This window comes from Scyliorhinus canicula, chromosome 17, assembly GCF_902713615.1.
Source record: "Scyliorhinus canicula chromosome 17, sScyCan1.1, whole genome shotgun sequence".
Lineage (NCBI taxonomy): Eukaryota > Metazoa > Chordata > Chondrichthyes > Carcharhiniformes > Scyliorhinidae > Scyliorhinus > Scyliorhinus canicula.
In genome coordinates, this window is record NC_052162.1 from 111,031,916 (window position 1) to 111,053,377 (window position 21,462).

Consider the following 21,462-nt stretch of genomic DNA (forward strand, 5'->3'; position numbering starts at 1 on the left):
TTTCCAGTTTTAAACTCAGAAAAGAACATTTCAGTTAAATCTAGGGGCAATTGTCCTTTTTGTCACTTGTACGCATAGTTCCATTCTCAAGACCACTTTCCAAATTCAAGTGTGGTAAATTTACGTTTCGATTTAACACAGTTAAAGTGTCATTTTTCTGCATTAACATCTCGTTTCTTCTCTGGTCAAAATCTCTTTTAGCCGTTTCAAGAATGCTCTTGAGATGCTTCTTATGTTCACTCGATAGTATCGTACTCTCGCTTTGTTTGCTCTTTGAACTTTTTGTGATCTTGTTGCTTCTCCCAGTCCCATTTCGAACAAGCACTTTTCAGTCCTGTTTGAGACTCTGAAGTTTCATAATTCGTTCTGATCCTTCAACGTTTTTTGCACAATTTCTGAACTATCTCAGTCCAGTTCTCTGTAGAGTTTGATTGGTCTTTGGCAAACTGTTCACTTGCCTTTCTTCCAACTGCTACCCCTTGTGTCACATCACCGACAGGTATTTTAAAATCAGAGTCTCTGGTCTTTGACTTTGCTGACTTTGCAATGTCAGCACTTTGAATTGATAATTCGTACTTTCCAATGAAGCAAATTTCAGTTACTTTATTGTCCATTACTGTATTGACTTTGATACACCTGTAATGTTACCTATATCGGTTCTTTGCTCAACTTGATCACTGTTCAACAGTGAGTTTTTATTCACAGGAACAAATTTGAATTGCGACACTCCATACCGTTCATCTTCGCCTTCATTTTCCCCAGTTTGCTTTGTGTGGTGAATGTATAATGCTTAATTCACACTATATATCATTATGTCCTTGTGGGCTCTGTCTGTGAGCCGTTGCGCGGCTCTGCCCACAGGGGGAGATGAGGAGCTTGTACAGGGCTCCACCCGTGGTTCTGCCCATGGCTCCGCCCATGGCCCCTCCCACTACCGGAAGTATAAAGTGCTGCGGTCTTGTGAGTCTACCCTCAGTTCTTCTGGTCGCAGGCAGGCTCAGTTGTAAGTCTATTAAAGCCACAGTTTACTTCCTCTCGTATCTCGAGTGAATTGATGGTCACATCAATTTAATAGACTTATAAAAACACACCATAGAATCAGCCCTCAAACCTGATCGACTAGAACTCGACCCGCAGGCTGCAGAAGTGAAGGAAATCTTTTTACACTGGCTTCGGTGCTTCAAGGCCTATCTGGCTGCGTCGACTACCTCTGCTACTACTGAAGAGCAGAAACTCAGTCTCCTGCACGCACAGGTGAGCCATCGCATCTCTACGCAACTCGATAGTACCGACTCATACACCGAGGCCCTCGCTATACTCGACCGACTATACATGCGGCCTGTAAATGAAGTCTACGCGCGGCATATTTTTACTACCCGCCTCCAGCGCCCCACAGAGTCGCTAGGGGACTACCTGCGCGACCTAAAAGCTCTTGCACGGGAATGTAACTTTCAGGCTGTAACTGCCTCCCAGCATATGGAACTCGCTCTCCGTGATGTGTATGTTGCAGGGGTCCGGTCTAACTACGTGCGCCAGTGTCTCCTCAAAAAAGAGGCCCAGAACTTGGAGGACACTGTAACGCTAGCAACCTCACTGGAGGTCGCATTTCAAAGTTTGAACTCGTTCCCCGCAGACCACACGACCCCATCGTGGACCATCCGACCAGAGACTGCCCCAGGCCTGCGCCGCGCGGCCATCCACCCACTATGGAGCGCCAGCGTGCCATTTTTGCTGTCAGCCCCAACACCCACGGCAGCACTGTCCGGCCCGCAACGCGACCTGCAGCAGCTGCGGTCGAAAAGGACATTTTGCTAAGGTATGCCGGTCTAAATCTAAACCCTCTAACTCTCCCGCTATCCAGAGCAATCGCTCCCCCAACTCGCAGGCCCGTGCGATCCACAGGGGCGGCCATCTTGGACACCATCTTCTTCATCGTCCACCACATGCGATCAACGGGGGCCGCCATCTTGGCCATCACCCGATGCTCATCTCGACGACTACAACCTCAGCGGACAGTCATCACGGGGCCACTGTTCATCAAGCCACCGACTACCCGCAACTCAACGCAGTCACTTTGGACCAGTCGCGGCCAAAGCACCTCAGAAGCTCCATGATGTCCGTTCAGGTCAATGGATACAAGACACCGTGCCTCTTCGACTCCGGGAGCACCGAGAGCTTTGTGCATCCAGACCTGGTAAGACGCTGTTCGCTCCCTATCTTCCCTGCACGGCAAACTATCTCCCTTGCCTCGGGTTCGCACTCGGTCCAAATACAAGGACGCACCGTTGCGACATTAACAATACAGGGTGCCAGCTACTCTAATTTCCAGCTGTACGTACTCCCAGACCTCTGCGCCCCCCTCCTATTTGGGCTCGATTTTCAATGCAATCTTAGAAGCCTCACACTCAGCTTCGGTGGACCCCCTACCCCCTCTCACTATATGCAGCTTAGCGACTCTAAAAATCGACCCCTCTCCACTAATCTCACTGGTAACTGCAAACCCGTAGCCACTCACAGCAGGCGGTATAGCCTGAAGGACAGGGTATTTATTAGAGCCGAAGTCCAGCGGCTCCTACGTGAGGGAGTCATAGAGGCCAGTAACAGCCCCTGGAGAGCTCAGGTGGTGGTCGTCAAGACCGGGGAAAAGTTCCGGACGGTGGTTGATTACAGCCAGACCATTAACCGATTCACGCACCTCGATGCATACCCCCTCCCCCGAATTGCAGACATGGTCAACCAGATTGCCCAGTACCGCATATTCTCCACGGTGCATCTGAAGTCTACATACCACCAGCTCCCAATCTGCCCGGAGGACCACCACTACACGACGTTCGAGGCAGATGGCTGCCTCTTCCATTTCCTCCGGGTTCCCTTAGGCATCATGAATGGGGTCTCGGTGTTCCAATGAGCAATGGACCGAATGGTGGACCAGTACGGACTGCGGGCCACGTTTCCGTATCTGGATAAAGTCACCATCTGCGGCCATGACCAGCAGGACCACGACGCCAACCTCCACCGATTTCTCCAAACCGCCCTGAAACTCAATCTCACATACAATAAGGAGAAATGCGTTTTCCGCACAACCAGACTAGCCATCCTCGGCTATGTCGTGGAAAACGGAGTCCTGGGGCCTGACCCGGACCGTATGCTTACAACTCCCTCTCCCTCATTGTCCCAGGGGCCTTGTAGCCACCAAAGTTGGCCATTCCCTCAATACAAAATGGAGGAACGCAAAGCTTGCAGGTTAAAATGGACAAAGTTTGCAGCACAAGCAGGCTGCACCAAGCCAATGTGTATTCTGTCTGCTAAGAGAGCAGACAGCACCGAAACGAACATTCCGCATACTAATGAGGCAATCTCCGGGATAGTTAACATAGTAATGGAACGATCCCAGGGACAATGGACACAAATAGGGAAGAGATTGCAACAGTGTATGAGAAACCAGACACCCCGGCACCAGCGGGGTTCGAAAACAAAGCACCTGAAGGCCCGCCCAGTAGCCGAGGGACAGCCTCAGTATTGGGGGGATTCAAACAAATCGATTGGGAAGAGACCCAATCGATTCCCAGCAGGTAGAGGTTCCGCCCAAAAGGGCGTGAAGTCCTGGGACCTATAAAAGACAGGGTCCCACACTTAGTTTGTTCTTCTTGACCAGCCCTCCTCTCTGGACCAGCCTCTCGACCAGCCTTTTACCGAAGAAGACTTTGACCGAGAGAGAGGAGAAGTTTGGGACAGCAGTCGCCAGCAAGTATGTGTCTCACAACGGTCGCTACCAGAGATAGACACTCCTGACCCCTTTTTAACCCGTACCAACCTGAAGTCTGCGGACCAGAGCAGAGAAAGAGGCCTTGTCCCCTGATCCGGCAGTTCCCTTTAAGATAAGTATTGGTTTATTTAGTGGTAGGAATAGTTTAGTCCTCTTAGCGTGTGCATGAGTAGATTAATATTGTATTATAATAAACTCATTTGTTTGAACTTACTAATTGGTGTATGGTTTTATTGCTTTGAACTTGACCTTGAAACTTGTGGCGGTATCTTGAACGATACCTGATGACTCCAGAGCTAAGTAACGAAACAGAGCCAAATTGAGTGTTAAACACACTCACCCAGAACGAGCAACACCCTCAAGAGGTGCCTTGGATTTTTCTTCTATTACACCCAGTGGGTCCCCCAGTATGCGAACAAAGCCCGCCCACTATTTAAGACCACACTACCCACTGTCAGCCGAGGCCCGCCAGGCCTTCAACTGCATCAAGGAGGACATCGCCAAAGCCGCCATGCAGGCGGTGGATGAATCTGTCCCCTTTCAGGTGGAGAGCGACGCCTCAGAGGTCGCTCTCGCTGCCAATCTGAACCAGGCAGGGAGACCAGTAGCCTTCTTCTCCCGAATCCTCTCCGCTTCGGAACTTTGACACTCCTCAGTCGAGAAAGAAGCTCAAGCCATTGTGGGAGCCGTACGGCACTGGAGGCACTACCTTGCATGATTTACCCTCATCACCGACCAGAGATCGGTTGCCTTCATGTTCGACAACTCGCAACGGGGCAAAATAAAAAACGATAAAATCTTGAGGTGGAGGATCGAACTCTCCACCTATAATTATGACATCATATATCGGCCGGGGAAGCTCAACGAGCCCCTAGATGCCCTGTCCCGCGGCACATGTGCCAGCATGCAAGATGACCGATTACAGGCTATCCACAATGACCTCTGCCACCCGGGGGTCACCCGGCTCGCCCACTACATCAAAGCCCGAAATCTGCCTTTCTCCACCGACGAGGTAAAAGCCATCACCAGGGATTGCCCGATCTGTGCAGAGTGCAAACCGCACTTCTTTAGACCAGACAAGGCCCACCTGGTAAAGGCACCCCGGCCCTTTGAACGCCTGAGCATCGATTTCAAAGGGCCCCTCCCCTCGATCAACCGAAATGTGTACTTCCTCAACGTCATAGACGAATTCTCCTGTTTTCCGTTTGCTATCCCATGCCCCGATATGACCTCCCACACAGTCATCAGAGTCCTGCACAGTGTCTTCACCCTGTTTGGCTTCCCCAGCTACGTACACAGCGACAGGGGTTCGTCCTTCATGAGCGACGAGCTGCGTCAGTACCTGCTCGACAAGGGCATCGCCTCGAGCAGGACTACCAGCTATAACCCCTGGGGGAACGGGCAGGTGGAGAGGGAGAACGCGACGGACCAGGAACCTCCCGACCTCCCACTGGCAGGAGGTCCTCCCCGATGCGCTCCATGCAATTAGGTCCCTCCTGTGCACGGCCACTAATCAGACCCCTCACGAGCGATTATTTGTCTTCCCTAGGGGCACTACCACGGGGGCTTCGCTCCCATCTTGGTTGAGGACACCGGGCCCGGTTCTCCGGAAGCACGTCCGGACACATAGAACGGACCCACTAGTGGAGAGGGTGCTACTGCTACACTCAAACCCACACTACGCCTTTATAGAACACCCCGACGGCCGTCAGGACACCGTTTCCCTCCAGGACCTGGCGCCTGCAGGATCCACCACCACCGCCGAGGTACCCCTCACACTACACCCCACCCGACCCCCCACACCCTGCGCCCCCACACCTACAGGTTTCCTGCGCCCCCCCTTCGCCCATCGCACCGGTCAGGAACGAAGCTCTGAACGAACCACCCCCGGAGTCCACCCTCAGATCCACACCGCCCGTCAGCACACAGCCATCCGAAGTGGCTGCAACCCCAGTGCTCCGCCGATCCCAGCGGACGACTTGGTCACCGGACCGGCTCAATCTTTAGACCCGTCACCCCCGCCGGACTTGATTTTTTTTACAGGGGGTGAATGTGGTGAATGTATAATGCTTAATTCACACTATATATCATTGTGTCCTTGTGAGCTCTGTCTGTGAGCCGTTGTGCGGCTCTGCCCACAGGGGGAGATGAGGAGCTTGTACAGGGCTCCACCCTTGGCTCTGCCCATGGCCCCTCCCACTACCGGAAGTATAAAGTGCTGCGGTCTTGTGAGTCTGCCCTCAGTTCTTCTGGTCGCAGGCAGGCTCAGTTGTAAATCGATTAAAGCCACAGTTTACTTCCTCTCGTGTCTCGAGTGAATTGATGGTCACATCAATTTGAAGTTCACAAATCTCATTGTTCTTCTCATGACCAAGTTCTAACAGTTTGTTAATTTTGCTTTTTAATTCTGCATTATTCTGATTTACAAGAACCCCCCCTTCTTGTTCAAGGTGCTTCCCTGGGGTGGAGGAATCCCTGAATCCCTTCCCGGACTCTGAGCAGGTGAACGACCTCTACCTGGCGTGAACCCGCTGGTGCGCCAGCAGTTGGGACATCTGAGTGAATCTCTTCCCGCACTCAGAGCAGATGAATGGCCTCTCGCCGGTGTGAATTCGCTGGTGTGTCAGCAGGTTGAATGACTTAGTGAATCCCTTCCCGCACGTGACGCAGATGAACCGCCTCTCGCCGGTGTGAACTCGCTGGTGCATCCGCAGATCCTGTGACTGCTTGAATCCTTTCCCACGCTCCGAGCAGGTGAACGACCTCTCCCCATGATGAACTGGCTGGTGAGTCTGCAGGCTGGATGCGTCACTGAATGGCTTCCCACACTGAGAGCAGTTGAATGGCTTCTCCCCAGTGTGAATTTGCCGGTGCGTCCGCAGGTCTTGAGACTGCTTGAATCCCTTCCCACACTTGGGGCAGATGAACGGCCTCTCCCCGGTGTGAATTTGCATGTACGTCAACCGATTGTAAGGCTGAGCGAATCCCTTCCCACACCCGGGGCAGATAAATGGCCTCTCGCCGGTGTGAACTCGCTAGTGTGCCAAGAGATGCAATGACTGCATGAATCCCTTCCCGCACTCAGGGCAGGTGAACGGCCTCTCCCCAGTGTGAAGTCGCTGGTGTGTCTGTAAGCTGGATGCGTCGCTGAAACCCCTCCCACACTTGGAGCAGGTGAACGGTCTCTCCCCGATGTGTAGTCGCTGATGGTGTTTCCGCAGGATGGATGGATTGCTAAATCCCTTCCCACACTCGGAGCAGACATATGGCTTTCCCCGGTGTGAACCAGCTGGTGAGTCTGCCGGTTGGCTGTACAAGTGAATCCCTTCCCACACATGGGACAGATGAATGGTCGTTCCCCGGTGTGAGTGCGGTGGTGTCCTCAGCTGGCATGGGTAACTGAATCCCTTCCCGCAATCAGAGCATGTGTGTGGCTTCTCCCCGGTGTGGGTTCGCCAATGCCTCTGCAAGGTAGATGAATCAATGAATGCCCTCCCACACTCGGAGCAGGTGAACGGCCTCTCCCCAGTGTGAGTACGGTGATGAATTTCCAGTTTGGACGGGTAATTGAATTCCTTCCCACAGTCTCCACATTTCCACGGTTTCTCCATGTTTGGTGTCTCTCCAGGTTTAACAGTTGCAGTCTCGTCCACACGCAGAACACTGGTACGGTCTCTCCCCACTGTGAATGGAGCGAGGTGTTGCCAGGCTGTGTAACTGGTTAAAGTTCTTTCCACAGTCAGTGTTCTGGAACACTCTCACTCGGGCGGATGTGTGTCTCGGTGCTTTTCCAGTCACACTAATTTTTGAAATCTTTTCCCAGACAAAACTGACAAACATTTCACCCTCCACATTCAGAGGCTGAAGATTTTCATGTCCTGATGAATTGAGTGACTCTGTCAAAATCTTGGCCTGACCTTCGATTTGAGATTCCCGTCTGCAAATGCTGCCTTTCCGATCATCTGAGTTTACATAGATCATCAATGTAAGTGTAGGATAGATCACAGACTACTTTCCATGCAATATTCCACCAATCCTTCCCGTTTTCGGGAACAAAACCCTTCCCTCAAATTTGAGACTCGTCCTCCGATGGCCCGTACCCTCCTCCTCATTGAGGTCCCGCCTCATACTCTCAGGACCCTACACAACTCTGACCTCCTTGCTGGGTGGTCTTTCTTCCCCCTCAGTGGAAGCCTGCACTACCCCAACGACACTCCATCTATTCTTTACTCTCCTACTCTGCCAATACCTGAGACACTGAATGGTCTGCCCATTCTCTACCATCACCACGCCTTGGCTCAGACATCTACATGTTACAACAATAATGACATCCCCCCTCTTTAACCCTCCATTTCACAGACACAAAAATTTTATTGTTCAGTTCAATTCGCAAATAATTCATTTCCCCCACAAATTCTACAAATAATTTATCTTTTTTGTTGGAAATGTTATTAATGAAATGTTGCCCACATCCCCACCAACAAGGTCATAGATTTTTACATAGAATTTACAGTGCAGAAGGAGGCCATTTGGCCCATCGAGTCTGCACCGGCTCTTGGAAAGAGCACCCCACCCAAGGTTAACACCTCCACCCTATCTCCATAACCCAGTAACCCCACCCAACACGAAGGGCAATTTTGGACACTAAGGGCAATTTACCATGGTCAATCCACCTTACTTGCACATCTTTGGACTGTGGGAGGAAACCGGAGCACCCGGAGGAAACCCACGCACACAAGGGGAGGATGTGCAGACTCCGCACAGTGACCCAAGCCGGAATCGAACCTGGGACCCTGGAGCTGTGAAGCGATTGTGCTATCCACAATGCTACCGTGCTGCCCCCATGTCATGTGGCTCAGTAAAGGAGGTTGGGGGAGGGGTCAGGGAGAGGGTCTGAGTGCGAGGTTTGGGTTCAAGCCCCCGCCTCTAGGCCTGAAGCTCCAGGTCCGATTCCCGCTTCGGGACCGGGCGACCGCGGAGGGTACGTTCATCGCCATGGAGAAGGACAGTAATAGAGCTTCACAGCACAAAAGGAGGCTCTTCGGCCCAGTGTCTGCACCGGCCATCAAGCACCTGTCTAATCTGTTCTAATTCCATTTGCCAGCACTTGGTCTGCAACCTTGGAATGCTGTGGCGTTCCAACTGTTCATCTAAATGTTTCAAGGGGAAACCGCCTGCCCACGAATCCTTCCCTTACGCCGGACGGACAGCGAAGTGTGGTGAGGTTCCTGCGCAGTTCGCCATGCCGGGCAAGGCGCTGGCAGACCGCCGGACCTTGATCGTGGACTGAACCAACAGATGTCCATGGTCGCCGCTGCCCTCTAAGGGGCAGTGGTACCTGTCAGGGGGTTTGCTCCCACCCCGGGGAGCCCATTGCATCTCCTCTGGAACATGAGCTTCACCACACACACAAAACTGGCATAAAATCCATCATATTTCTACCTCTCCTCAGCTCTGAGGAGGGGGCACATTAAACTCCAAACTTTAACTCTTGTTTCACTTTGCACAGTGCTGGGAGGGACATGCAGAGTTTTCTTTCTGGGAATCTCTGTTTATCCAACCTGTTTTGGAGAGTCTCACTGGAAAAGGGGGCGGGAACTCGTCTCTCTGCGATTGATTGGAGGACCGTCCGGTCCCCCCGGCCAAACCCCGATGGTTATTGGTCGGACTCCCCGTCAATCACCCCCGCGGGGGTTTGCCGTCATCCTCCAATCACTTTGCGTCATCCTATCACTTTGCCAGCCCGCTACCTGGGAGGCGGGGCCGTGCATCCCTCCGCTCTCTGTGATTGGTCCAACGAGCCGTCAATCAACACCTCCCATTTGTGAGGGGCTCCTCGGCGGAGAGAAAGTGAGAGGACAATCAGTTTCGGCCACCGTTTCCACGGCAACCGACCGCCATTTTAGGACAGAAAAACGGGCTTGGTGGATCAGGGCGCATGCGCGGGCGTCGCCATTTTGTGGCGGAGCAATAAGTGGGCGGGGTTCCTGTTCCCAACTTCGGTCCCAGTGCCCGGGAGGGACAATCATTGACTCCAATTGAGTTCATTCACACTCTGCGGAAAACATACACAGGGCCTGTTTTCTCAACATTCCCTGTTTCCTGAGGAAAAGTCCTGAGATTACCATCTGACATTTGTGCACCACGTTTGAATGCCCAATCAACACATGGCACCCAGAAACATGAGAAGGTCATTCAGCCCCTCGTCTTCGATCAATTGTGTGGCGGCTGACCTCTGCAGCATGAAAAAGCACCTTACTTAGGCACACTGCCACCTCCTATCCTTGTAACCCCACCTAACCTGCACATCCTTCAGCACTTTAGGGTGCAGAGGAGATTTATTAGGATGCTGCCTGGATTGGAGGGCATGTCTTGTTAAGAAAGGTTGAGGGAGCTAGGGTTATTCTCACTGGAGCGAAGAAGGAAGAGAGGTGACATGATAGAGGTGTACAAGGTAATGAGAGGCATGGGTAGAGTGGATAGCCAGAGACTTTTCCCCAGGGTGGAAATGGCTGTCACGAGGGGTCATAATTTTAAGGTGATTGGAGGAAGGTGTAGGGGAGATATCAGAGGTAGGTTCTTTACACAGAGAGTGGTGGGTGTGTGGAATGCACTGCCAGCAGAGGTGGTGGAGTCAGAGTCATTAAGGACATTTAAGTGACTCTTAGGCACATGGACAGCAGTAAATTGAAGGGGTGTAGGTTAGGTTGATCTTAGATTAGGATAAATGGTCGGCACAACATTGTGCTGTACTGGTCTATGTTCTAAGGGGCAACTTGGCATGGCCAATCCACCTAACGTGCACTTCTTTGGATGCGGGAGGAAACTGGAGTACCCTGAGGAAACCTACAAGGGCCAGGGAGAATGTGCAAACACCACACAATTACCCATGTCCCTGGCTCTGTAAGGCAGCAGTGCTAACCACCGTGCCACCTATGATGGAAGGAAGACCATTGATAAAGGAGCTGAAGACGCTTGGACTTGTGACAGTAGCCTGAGGAACTCCTGCATCGATGTCCCAGGACTGAGATGACTCCAACAATCACAATACTTTGTGCTGGGTGAGTTGTTTTAAGTGTCACGGCTGGATGTGGCAGGACTACAGAGCATAGATCTGTTCCATTGGTTGTAGTATCACTTAGCTCTGTCTATTACTTTCTGCTTATGTTGTTTGCCATACAAGTAGTCTTGTGTTGTAGCTTCACCAGGTTGACACCTTATTTTTCTGCATACTTGGTTCTGCTCAAGGCATGCTCTCCTGCACTCTTGATTGAACCAGGGTTGATCCCCTGGCTTGGTGGTAATGATACAGTGGGACAGCATGGTAGCACAGTGGCTAGGACTGTTGCCTCATAGCGTCAGCGTCCCAGGTTCGATTCTCGCTTGGGTCACTGTCTGTGCGGAGTCTGCACATTCTCCCCTGCGTGGGTTTCTTCTGGGTGATCCCACAAATCCCGAAAGACGTGCTTGTTAGGTGAATTGGACGTTCTGAATTTTCCCTCTGCCTATCCGAACAGGCGCCAGAATGTGGCGACAAGGGGATTTTCACAGCAACTTCATTGCAGTGTTAATGTACATAGATACACAGAAGATAGGAGCAGGAGGAGACCCTTTGGCCCTTCGAGCCTGCTCCTCCATGCATCACGATCATGGCTGATCATCCAACTCAATAGCCCAATCCTGCTTTCTCCCCCATTTGATCCCATTCTCCCCAAGTGCTATATCCAGCCGTCTCTTGAATAGATTCAAAGTTTTAGCACCAACTACTTCCTATGGGAATGAATTCCACAGGCTCACAACTATTTGTGTGAAGAGGTGTCTCCTTATCTCTGTCCGAAATGTTTCACCCTGAATCATCAGGCTGTGACCCCTGGTTCTGGACACATCTATCATTGGTAATATCTTCCCTGCATCTACCCTGTCTATTCGTGTTAGAAATTTATATGTCTCGATGAGACACCCCCTCATTCTTCTGAACTCCAGCGAGAACAATCTAGTCAATCTCTCCTCCATATAACAATCCCGCCATCCCTGGAATCAGTCTGGTAAACCTTCGCTGCACTCCCTCGAGAGCAAGAACATCCTTCCTCAGAGAAGGAGACCAAAACTGCACACAATACTCCAAGGCCTCACCAAGGCACTGTACTATTGCAGCAACACATCCCTGCTTCTATACTCGAAACCTCTTGCAATGAAGACCAACATACCATTAGCCTTCTTTACCACCTGCTGCACCTGCATGCTTACCTTCAGCGAATAGTGCACAAGGACACCCAGGTTCCGCTGCACACGCCCCTCTCCCAATTTACAACCATTCAGGTAGTAATCTGTCCTCCTGTTTTTGCTTCCAAAATGATTAACCTCACAGTTATCCAAATTATACTGCATCTGCCATTGGTTTGCCCACTCGCCCAACCGGTCCAGATCTTAGCCTACTGGTGATAATAATGATTATTATTATGCCAGGCCAAGAGGTTGCAGAATTGCGGTTGACTATAATTCTGCTGTTGCTGATGGCCCACAGCGCCTGAGGGTTAAAGATGGGGATATCATTGTTGTTGTAACGTGTAGATGTCTAATCCAAAGCATGGTGGTAGAGAATGAGACCCTTCAGAGTAGGACTGTTTCCAGATCTGTTCTGAATCTATCCCATTTAGCTCGGTGGTAGTGCCACACAACATGATGGAAGATATCTTCAGTGTGAAGACGGGACTTTGTCTCCACAAGGAATATGTGCTGGTCACTCCTAATGATACTGTCATGGACAGATGCATTTGCAGCAAGCAGGTTGGTGAGTATAGAACATAGAACATACAGTGCAGAAGGAGGCCATTCGGCCCATCGAGTTTGCACCGACCCACTTAAGCCCTCACTTCCACCCTATCCCCGTAACCCAGTAACCGCCACTTAACATTTTTTGGTCACTAAGGGCAATTTAGCATGGCCAATCCACCTAACCTGCACATCTTTGGACTGTGGGAGGAAACCGGAGCACCCGGAGGAAACACACACAGACGCGGGGAGAACGTGCAGACTCTGCACAGACAGTGACCCAGCAGGGAATCGAACCTAGGACCCTGGCGCTGTGAAGCCACAGTGCTATCCACTTGTGCTACCGTGCTGCCATGAGGATGAGACCTTATAATTTTTCCCCACTTTCTCATTCACCTGCCACAGTTCCAGTTTCGCAACTGTGTCCTATTATCATATGAGGAGAGACTAAGTTGCTTAGGATTATATTAATTGGACTTTAGAAGAGTGAGAGATCTCATAAAAACTTACAAAATTCTGACAGGATTAGGCAGGGTAGATTCAGACAGAATGTTCCCGATGGTGAAGGAGTCAAGAGGGGATTTAACAGGCAACCACGTTGCTGTGGGTCTGGAGGTGAGGTGAGAGCGACTGCCCTCGACTGAAAGGCAGCATTTGACCGAGAATTGCATCAAGGAGCCCTAGCTAAACAGGAGTCAAGGGGACCAAAAAGAAAATGCTGGAAAATCTCAGAAGGTCTGGCAGCATCTGTAGGGGTAGAAAAAGAGCTAACATTTCGAGTCCAGGTGGCCCTTTGTCATCTCAACTCAAAACGTTAGCTCTTTTCTCTCCCTACAGATGCTGCCAGACCTGCTGAGATTTTCCAGCATTTTCTTTTTGGTTTCAGATTCCACTGTAAACACCGTTTGCATATCACCAACCCGGTATTGTCCAGGGCCTCCGCAATTCTCCTCCTCCCATGGGCCGAGTTCCCGACAGCGCGGTTCATTTGTGCTTTAAAAAAATCGGGAAACCGGCGTCGTGGCTGATGAAAGAGAGACAGAAAGTAGGACAGGGTGGAGCGACTGTGGGCTGCTGGGCTGGACACTGGCTGGGGTGGGGGAGGCCCTGCCAGGGGGCTGTTGGGGGAACAGGCCGAGGTGACCCCCCCGCCCCACGGGACTGGGGTGGTATCCAGCACGAGCCACCATTACCGCGGCCACTTTGCTGTGGACCCACTGACCACCCATGGTACCCCTGGCATCAGAGATGGGCGCCAGGGCAGGAGCCCCCCACGGTGTCGGCCACCAATCGGGCCAGGGGTACGGGGGTGGGGGGGACAAGCGGTGCCAACCGGTGGACCTAGTTGGGTACGGAGGGGGGTACGCACCACACTTACATGTCTAAGGACTTTTCACCCCCTGCTGACAATGGACATTGGAATTCAACCGGCAATGGTGACCTTTCTGCTAGTTAGGAAAGGTTGGAGGTGGGGGGGGGGGGGGGGGGGGGGGGGGGTACTGACCAAGGGTACGGACACCAAATCCCAATCCCACACCCCCTCACTCTCTCCCTGGCAACCCCCACCTGCAATTCTCCCCGTGAAACATACCTGCCGCACGACGAGATGGAGGCCCTGGGTTGGCAGTAACCGCGGGTCTGGTGCATGAGATGGAGGATGATGACAACCCGCTCTGTGATGCGCTCTGCTGCTCCTCCATATTGTGCGACGATGCCCGACTCCTGCTCATGGCAGCACTTTCCACCGTCCACCTGGGTGATCCCTGCATGTGTGCTGGCCATTCCATCACACGGTCCCATCGGATCCCTGGAGTGGTAGTGGAGGAGATGGTCGGGGCGGGGGTGGGGGGAGTCCAGCCCCCGCACAATGTCCCCCCCAATCCCGCACTCTCTCTCTGGCCAGTCCAGACCAGTCCACCCCTCACATCCATCAGACAGAGCACTGAGACATGTTGTAACAGTGGTAGCAGGTATTTAACATGAACAAATATGTACAGATTTGTGCCCTAGCCCCTGTAACTAAACTGTGCCCTGCACCAATGCCAACTCAATTGGTGTCTAACTTTCTTGCCTTTAGGGCCCTAAATCTATGTCCAGGTGGTTCTCCAGACGGTACAGCAGGAGTAGAGGCGGCCTGCTGTATTCCTGCCCTGCAACCTGGGTCCCCGTTGGCGAGCATCTTTTGGGGCGATCAGGCCTGGTTGGGCCCGGCTGCTGCTCGGGTGTCCCAGGTGGCGTGGTGCCGCCCCACTGGACTATCCAACCATCCACCCCCTTGGGTGTTCCTAAATCCATCTGCTGGACTGAATCAGCTGTGTGGTGCGCACCAGAAAATGTCCCAGGAGCCTCTTCACTAAAGTGCCCAACCGAGGTGAGTGGCTCTGAGATGGTGTAGGGTGTTGGAGACAGCTGTGACGGGAAATCCGTGTCATCCTCCGACTCAACTTCCGGGGTCTTCTGGGTCTTGGGCGGAGGGATGGTGTCCGAGCTGCTTTCCCCGACACTGCTCACAGGGGGGCTCCGAATGTGGCACTGGCTGGGGGCAGGGGGACGCCCGATGGACCCGCCCCATCTCCAGCAGGTCCTGAAAGACACAAGACAAGAGGCGCGATTAGACTCCGGGCTGGGGGGAGGTGAGAGTGGGCATGTGGGTGTGGGTGGTGTGGGGGTGAGGGGGTGGGATTGGTGTTGGGGGGGGGGGGTTGATACGTGTCATGGGGAATCGCAACCAACAGGGCTGTCACTTCCTCGCCCGCAGCCGACCTCCACCTCGGTGACTTCCCTTTCCTCTGGGCTGCCGACCACGTCCAGGGCCCTCTGCTCAGGGACTGCAGGTCCGGCGGTCCTCCTCCTGTGTTCTCCCACTCCCGGCCATTGAGCGTCTCCTTCTCCTGGGGGCGGGGGGGGGGGGGGGGGGGGTGTTGGGGCAAATAGAAAACAACAGCATTAGACAGTCCAATGCATGCAGCCCAGAGGGTGGGTAGGTGGTGGCCTCAGTAGCCAGGGCACCAGGCCATGGCAGCCAGTATGGGTGCCGGCATGTGGTGCAGGGTGGGGATTCGGCCGCCCTCTGGGTTGAGGGTTGTGTGGGACGGGGCTGGTGCCAAGGGCACAGTGCTGCCCACTCATCCCAGCCGCTCTCAGGAGGTTGTACAGTTTTTTACTGCTGGCCGGTCCGGACGGTGTTGCCCACTGTGCTGACAGCCTGTGCCACCTGGGCCCAGATACCGTGAACGGCGGCGGCTGGCAGCCTCCTTCCTGTATCTGGCCTCTCCTCCACCGCGTCCAAGAGGGTCTCCAGCTCGGCAGCGGTAAAACCTCGGGGCTGTTCTCCTCACTGCCATCTTGTGTGTGGGGAGTGAAGTGTGTATATGCGGCCGCAGCTTCTCCTGAGTGTCAATCGTGGAACCAGCGAAACTGGCATCTTTTCGCATCAGAATCGATTGTGTTCCACGTCGCCCCGCCGCTAGCCCCTCAACAATAGAATAGGTCCCGGTACGGCACCAGTTTTGCTGTCGTGAAAGTCCATGAATTCCGCACTTCGTCTCAGATACGGCGAATTCCGCTGGAAGTTTCGAAGTTGTGTTCACTGTTTCTTGTTCAGTATATGTGAAATCTTGCTAATCAGTTCTACTTAATTCACAAATACTAGTTATTCATACCTTATAGGTCAAGCACAACGGAGGACCCTAGTGTGAGAAATTAAAACTTCAAACCTTAAAAGTTTATTGTAAGTAGAAGGGTTTTGAACATCAAAACCCTAAACCGTACAAATGCCCTGTGCAATTGAAGCATAGGCTGATACCGAGGTAAATATTTGTGGCAGTGATGTTATTAAAAGCCTGGGTTAAGGTATATATTTGTTGCAGCAATATTATTAAACAACCTGGGTTAAAGTGTACAGACTGTGTGGCTGCTAAAGCAGTAATTAAGGAGTAGCAAAGGCGAAGTGATAATTCATTCCAACCACTTACTTGGTTACAGATAAAGGGCTAATGGAATCGTGTTTTGATTGATGGAGATTCCCTGGAGAGTAGATGATTTATGAAGGGTTGTATTTAGTCCTAGCTAAGCAGGTCATTTATCATCATAGTGGGACACAAGGGCAGCACGGTGGCCTAGTGGTTAGCACAGCTGCCTCATGGCGCCGAGGTCCCAGGTTCAATCCCGGCTCTGGGTCACTGTCCGTGTGGAGTTTGCACATTCTTCCCGTGTCTGTGTGAGTTTCACCCCACAACCCAAAAATGTGCCGAGTAGGTGGATTGGCCACACTAAATTGCCCCTTAATTGGAAAAAATAATTGGGTAATCTAAATTTTTTAAAAAATCTTCCTGGGACACAGAAGATTTAATTAATGGGAGGAGCACGGAGTGTCACCTACAGGTGAAAACATCCTTTCCATGTCCACCTTGCCAATAACTTTCAGGATCTCACATACTTCAATCAAGTCACCCCCTCACTCTTCTAAATGCCAATGGAAACAAGCCCAGTCTGTCTAAACTTTCCTCACAAAACAACCCTCTCTTTCAAGGCATCAATCCAGTAAACCTCCTCTGAACTGCCTCCAATGCATTTATGTGTGCATTGTTGTGTTCAATGCTTCCATTAATAAAGTCAAGGATTGCATAGTCTTTTATTACAGCCTCATAAAGATAGTGACCATGTATCATATATAAGGTCTCATCTAATCTTGGAGACAACAACGGCTTGACACACTGATTGTTCAAACATAACTGATTTATTTAACATATTCAGAATGTTAATCTCCAGCCCAGTTGCAGGGATCATCAATATCAGCAGAAACAGACTCCCAAGTGTCAGAATGAACATGGTTCAGTCCTGGATGTGATCAACAGCAGCAATGACAGCAGAATCCAACCCCCTGGAGGTCACTTGTGAACTCGCTGGTGTGTCAGTAGGCTCGATGACTGAGTGAATCCCTTCCCACACACGGAGCAGGGGAACGGCTTCTCCCCGGTGTGAACTCGCTGGTGCCTCAGTACGTGTTGCGACTGAGCGAATCCCTTCCCGCACACAGAACAGGTGAACGGCCTCTCCCCGGTGTGAACGCGCTGGTGTGTCAGCAGGTTGAAGGACGTTCTGAATCGCTTTGCGCAGCGAGAGCAGCTGAAAGGTCTCTCCGCGGTGTGACCACGCTGATGGACCATCAGCCCCTCAGGGCTTTGAAAGCCATCGCCACAGTCAGAGCACTGAAAAGATCTCTCGCTGGTGTGACTGCCATAGTGTTTCAACAGGCTGGATAACTGAGCGAATCCCTTCCCACACTCGGAGCAGATGAATGGCCTTTCCCCGGTGTGAAGTCGCTGGTGCGTCAGCAAATTGGAGGACTGAGTGAATCCCTTCCCACATGCGGAACAGATGAACGGTTTCTCCCCAGTGTGAACGCGCCCGTGCTTCCGGAGGGTGGCTGTCTCGGTAAATCCTTTCCCACACTCGGAGCAGGTGAATGGTCTCTCCACGGTGTGAACTCGCTGGTGGGTCCGCAGAGTGGATGAATCACAGAATCCCTTTCCGCATACAGAGCAGGCAAACGGTCTCTCCCCGGTGTGAGTCCGGTGGTGGATTTCCAGCTGGGACGGGTAGCTGAATCCCTTCCCACAGTCCCCACATTTCCACGGTTTCTCCATGGTGCGGATATCCTGGCGTCTCTCCAGGACGGCCAATCAGTTGAAACCTCGTCCACACACAGAACACGTGTAGTCTCTCCCCGCTGTGAATGGTGCGATGTTTTTTCAGGCCTGCAACGTGTTAAAGCTCTTTCCATAATCAGTGCATTGGAACACTCACTCGTGTGTGTGTGTGTGTGTCTCTGTGCTTTTCCAGTCACACTGATGTTAGAGATCTTTTCCCACATACAGAACAGACACGGATTTCTCCTCCCACAGTTAAAAAAGCGATGGTATTCAGGTCCTGATGAATCAAGTGGCTCAGTCAGTTCCTGGCTTGATCTTTGGTTTGAGTTTCCAGCTACAGTTCCTCCTCTTCTGACACCCTGCAATAGGAATTTACACAAGTGATCACTGTTGTCACGACCCCCTGCAGTGGTGCATGGTCAGTTCCAGCCTCAATTGACCCAGAGTTACAATACAGGTGAAACTAGAATTTATATTAATACCCGTGGCTTTGGCTGAAATAAAACTGACTACAGTCACCGTAAATTTAAACATAAACCTTTTCTTATTAACACTAATTACAATTAAACAGGCAAAAGATAAAACTGGCTATTTACTCTGATTCCCAACTCTTCTCCCTTTCTAACTACTCTCAATACACACACACAAACAAAGCAGAGGGAAAGGGGTGGTTCAAAAGGAAATAAAATAAAAGTATAAGGATCTTTGATTTAGTTAATTTATTTCTCAAGATTAGTTCTTTAGTTGGGCACTTTTCTTTTCCTTTGGCTTGTAATGATCTTCATTGCAGACTCACGGAGACAGCAGGCAACTGGCAACAGAGGGGGAGAAAACACACTTCTCTTTCGAAATGAAATGAAATTAAAATTGCTTATTGTCACAAGTAGGCTTCAAATTAAGTTACCGTGAAAAGCCCCTAGTTGGCACATTCCGGTGCCTGTTCGGGGAGGCTGGTACGGAAATTGAACCGTGCTGCTGGCCTGCCTTGGTCTGCTTTAAAAGCCAGTGATTTAGCCCTGTGTTAAACCAGCCCCTAGCCGAGGAGTTAGAGGCTTCTGGCAGGTTTTCTTCAACAAAAAACCCCCACCCAGCAGGAACCAATCGCTGACTGTTGTCAGGCAGAACACTGTCCTTGGCCGACTCATTGGTTGCCAGTCAACCAGTTGAGCCAACTCCCTCCGGTCAGTTGGGTACCGAGAAGCCTGACCTCTTCTGTCCCAAATACAAAGCTTGAGAACTGTGTTTCAGTCAGCACACCGTTTGAAACCTTTCAGTCCTCTGCTTCCTCCGCTCGACTAAAATCTCAATTGTCGATCCACGGACCAAAAATAATGAAGATAAAAGAAATGGGAACAAAGGAAATAAACAGGAAGGGCTATCACACATGCAAGTTCAGACAGAAGCTCAGAGCAGGCAATTTCAGTTTTCATGCAAACTTCTTTCTAGTCCGCTCCCCCAACCAACTCTTTCCCCACCTCCAATTTGGGGACATTCATCACAATCCTGCCCTTTCACTACCCCAGAACCTTTAGCTGTTTGCCCACCTTCACTTAAACATCTGGAAATATCAATGATGATATTTCCATCCATGAACCCTTGTCATGTCACTTGCAAAGCCCAAAATGTTTGCTCTGGATTACAATTCATTTTCTCCACAAATTCTAAAATAAGAAATTTCTAAATCGAGCTGCAATTTGTTAATTTGCGCATGCATATTGTCTAGATCCCATTTGCACCTCCTGAGTGTCTGGGACTCATCTAGACAAAGGAAGACAAGACACACTCTAACCTTGGGAAGAGGGAACAACAGACAGGGGGGCGGGGAATTCCAGGCACCACCCTCTCTGATTAGTTGGATGACCGCCGGGTCCTCCGGGCAGTAACCCCAATCGCCATTGGTCCAGTCTGACGTCAATCATTTGCGCGTCGACGTCGGGGCCACGTTCGCTCCCCTCCACCCATTGGAAGTGGGCCCGCCCCCTTGGCCAGGCCCTCGGTGATTGGCTGGAGGACCGTTTGCTCGTAAGTCCCAAGCCCCTATTGCTCCAAATTCCCATCAATCATTCTCACTCCCCGTCACACCGACATGTTTCACCGGACGCGGGAGGCAAGGCGGCAGGATGGGTTAGAGCGCATGCGCGCCACCGAGTTGGCCAGAGGCAAGGCGGCCAGGGTTGCCATGGGAACCAACTCACTCAGCATTCACCCTGCCAAACATTTCTCTCAATAAAATCATACTGCCAAACCCCCAATATTCATGGATTCAAAGACTTTTTATAATACCAAGGGCGGCCATTCAGTCCATTGAATCCACGCCAGTGAACAGAGATGCTCAGAGTCCCTGCACTGCAGGAGGCCATTCGGCCCATCGAGTCTGCACCGACCCTCCGAAAAAGCACCCTCAGCGCATTCCCCCGCCCATTCTCCACTACACAACCTAACCTGCACATCTCTGGATACCAAGGGGCACTTTAGCACGGCCAATCCATCTGCACATTTTTGGACTACACTACACTAATCCCACTGTCCTGCACTTTGGCCGTGTTACGAGAAGGAGATAATAGGAAATTGGGTTCAGAAATGGGATCAAAGATGTCGCAGGCAATCTAGGGGTTAAACAGACTGTGGGAAAAACTGCTAATATGGAGTCAGGTGGCGCAGTGGGTAGCACTGGGACTATGGTGCTGAGGACCCGGGTTCGAATCCAGGCCCTGGGTCACTGTCCATGTGGAGTTTGCACATTCTCCCTGTGTCTGCGTCGGTTTCACCCCCTCAACTCAAAGATGGGTTGGTGAGGTGGATTGGCGACACTAAATTGCCCCTTTTGGGAAAAAAAATAATTGGGTACTCTAAATTTTTTTTAAAAATATGGAGTCAGAGGGACCCTACTATGGGAGGGTCCCCAGCTTTCCCCGTATTTTCCCCAACATCCACACAGGGCACCCCCAGCCCAATCGCACCTGCACAAAGGATGGCAGTTGACACTTTGGCTGTTCCAACTTGGAACTCTGTACCAAGGTGCCACCCTGCCCAAAAGGCATGCACCTGGGGGCCTCCGTTCCCCTGGAAGACCCTCACGAGTGCCCTGCGGTTTGGTCCCCGCTTGTGGAGACCAATACTGAACGGCGCTTGCCCTCTGTGCCGGTCTCCAAGGCAAGGGACACCGAACCCCCTTGCTTTTCAGGCGCAGCCGAACCACTAAATCGCGCCCAGAATCTTAACAATGCAGAAGGAGGCCGCATTTGGCCCATCTGAGTTCTGGGTGCGGCC

The 21,462-nt window shown here is 51.6% G+C and overlaps 1 protein-coding gene across 3 annotated transcripts; it reads right to left on the reverse strand.

Annotated features, from left to right (window-relative positions):
- Window positions 1-17,257: 17,257 nt before the first annotated feature.
- On the reverse strand, window positions 17,258-20,076 carry LOC119952209 (gastrula zinc finger protein XlCGF8.2DB-like). 3 transcript variants are annotated; one of them, XM_038775844.1, is made up of 2 exons: window positions 19,982-20,076; window positions 17,258-18,551 (listed from the first exon to the last, which is right to left on the reverse strand). In XM_038775844.1, exon 2 carries the CDS (start codon window positions 18,184-18,186, stop codon window positions 17,428-17,430), a length of 759 nt encoding a protein of 252 aa, XP_038631772.1. In that variant the 5' UTR covers window positions 18,187-18,551; window positions 19,982-20,076; the 3' UTR covers window positions 17,258-17,427. The 3 variants fall into 3 exon arrangements, with proteins under 3 accessions (XP_038631772.1, XP_038631773.1, XP_038631771.1); XM_038775845.1 differs by having other exon boundaries at window positions 19,929-19,985; XM_038775843.1 differs by lacking the exon at window positions 19,982-20,076 and adding an exon at window positions 19,737-19,969.
- Window positions 20,077-21,462: the final 1,386 nt, after the last annotated feature.

Bases quoted from the DNA above. Each gene is read 5' to 3' on its own strand.
- LOC119952209 (XM_038775844.1), bottom strand. From the start codon at position 18,186: ATGGAGAAACCGTGGAAATGTGGGGACTGTGGGAAGGGATTCAGCTAC.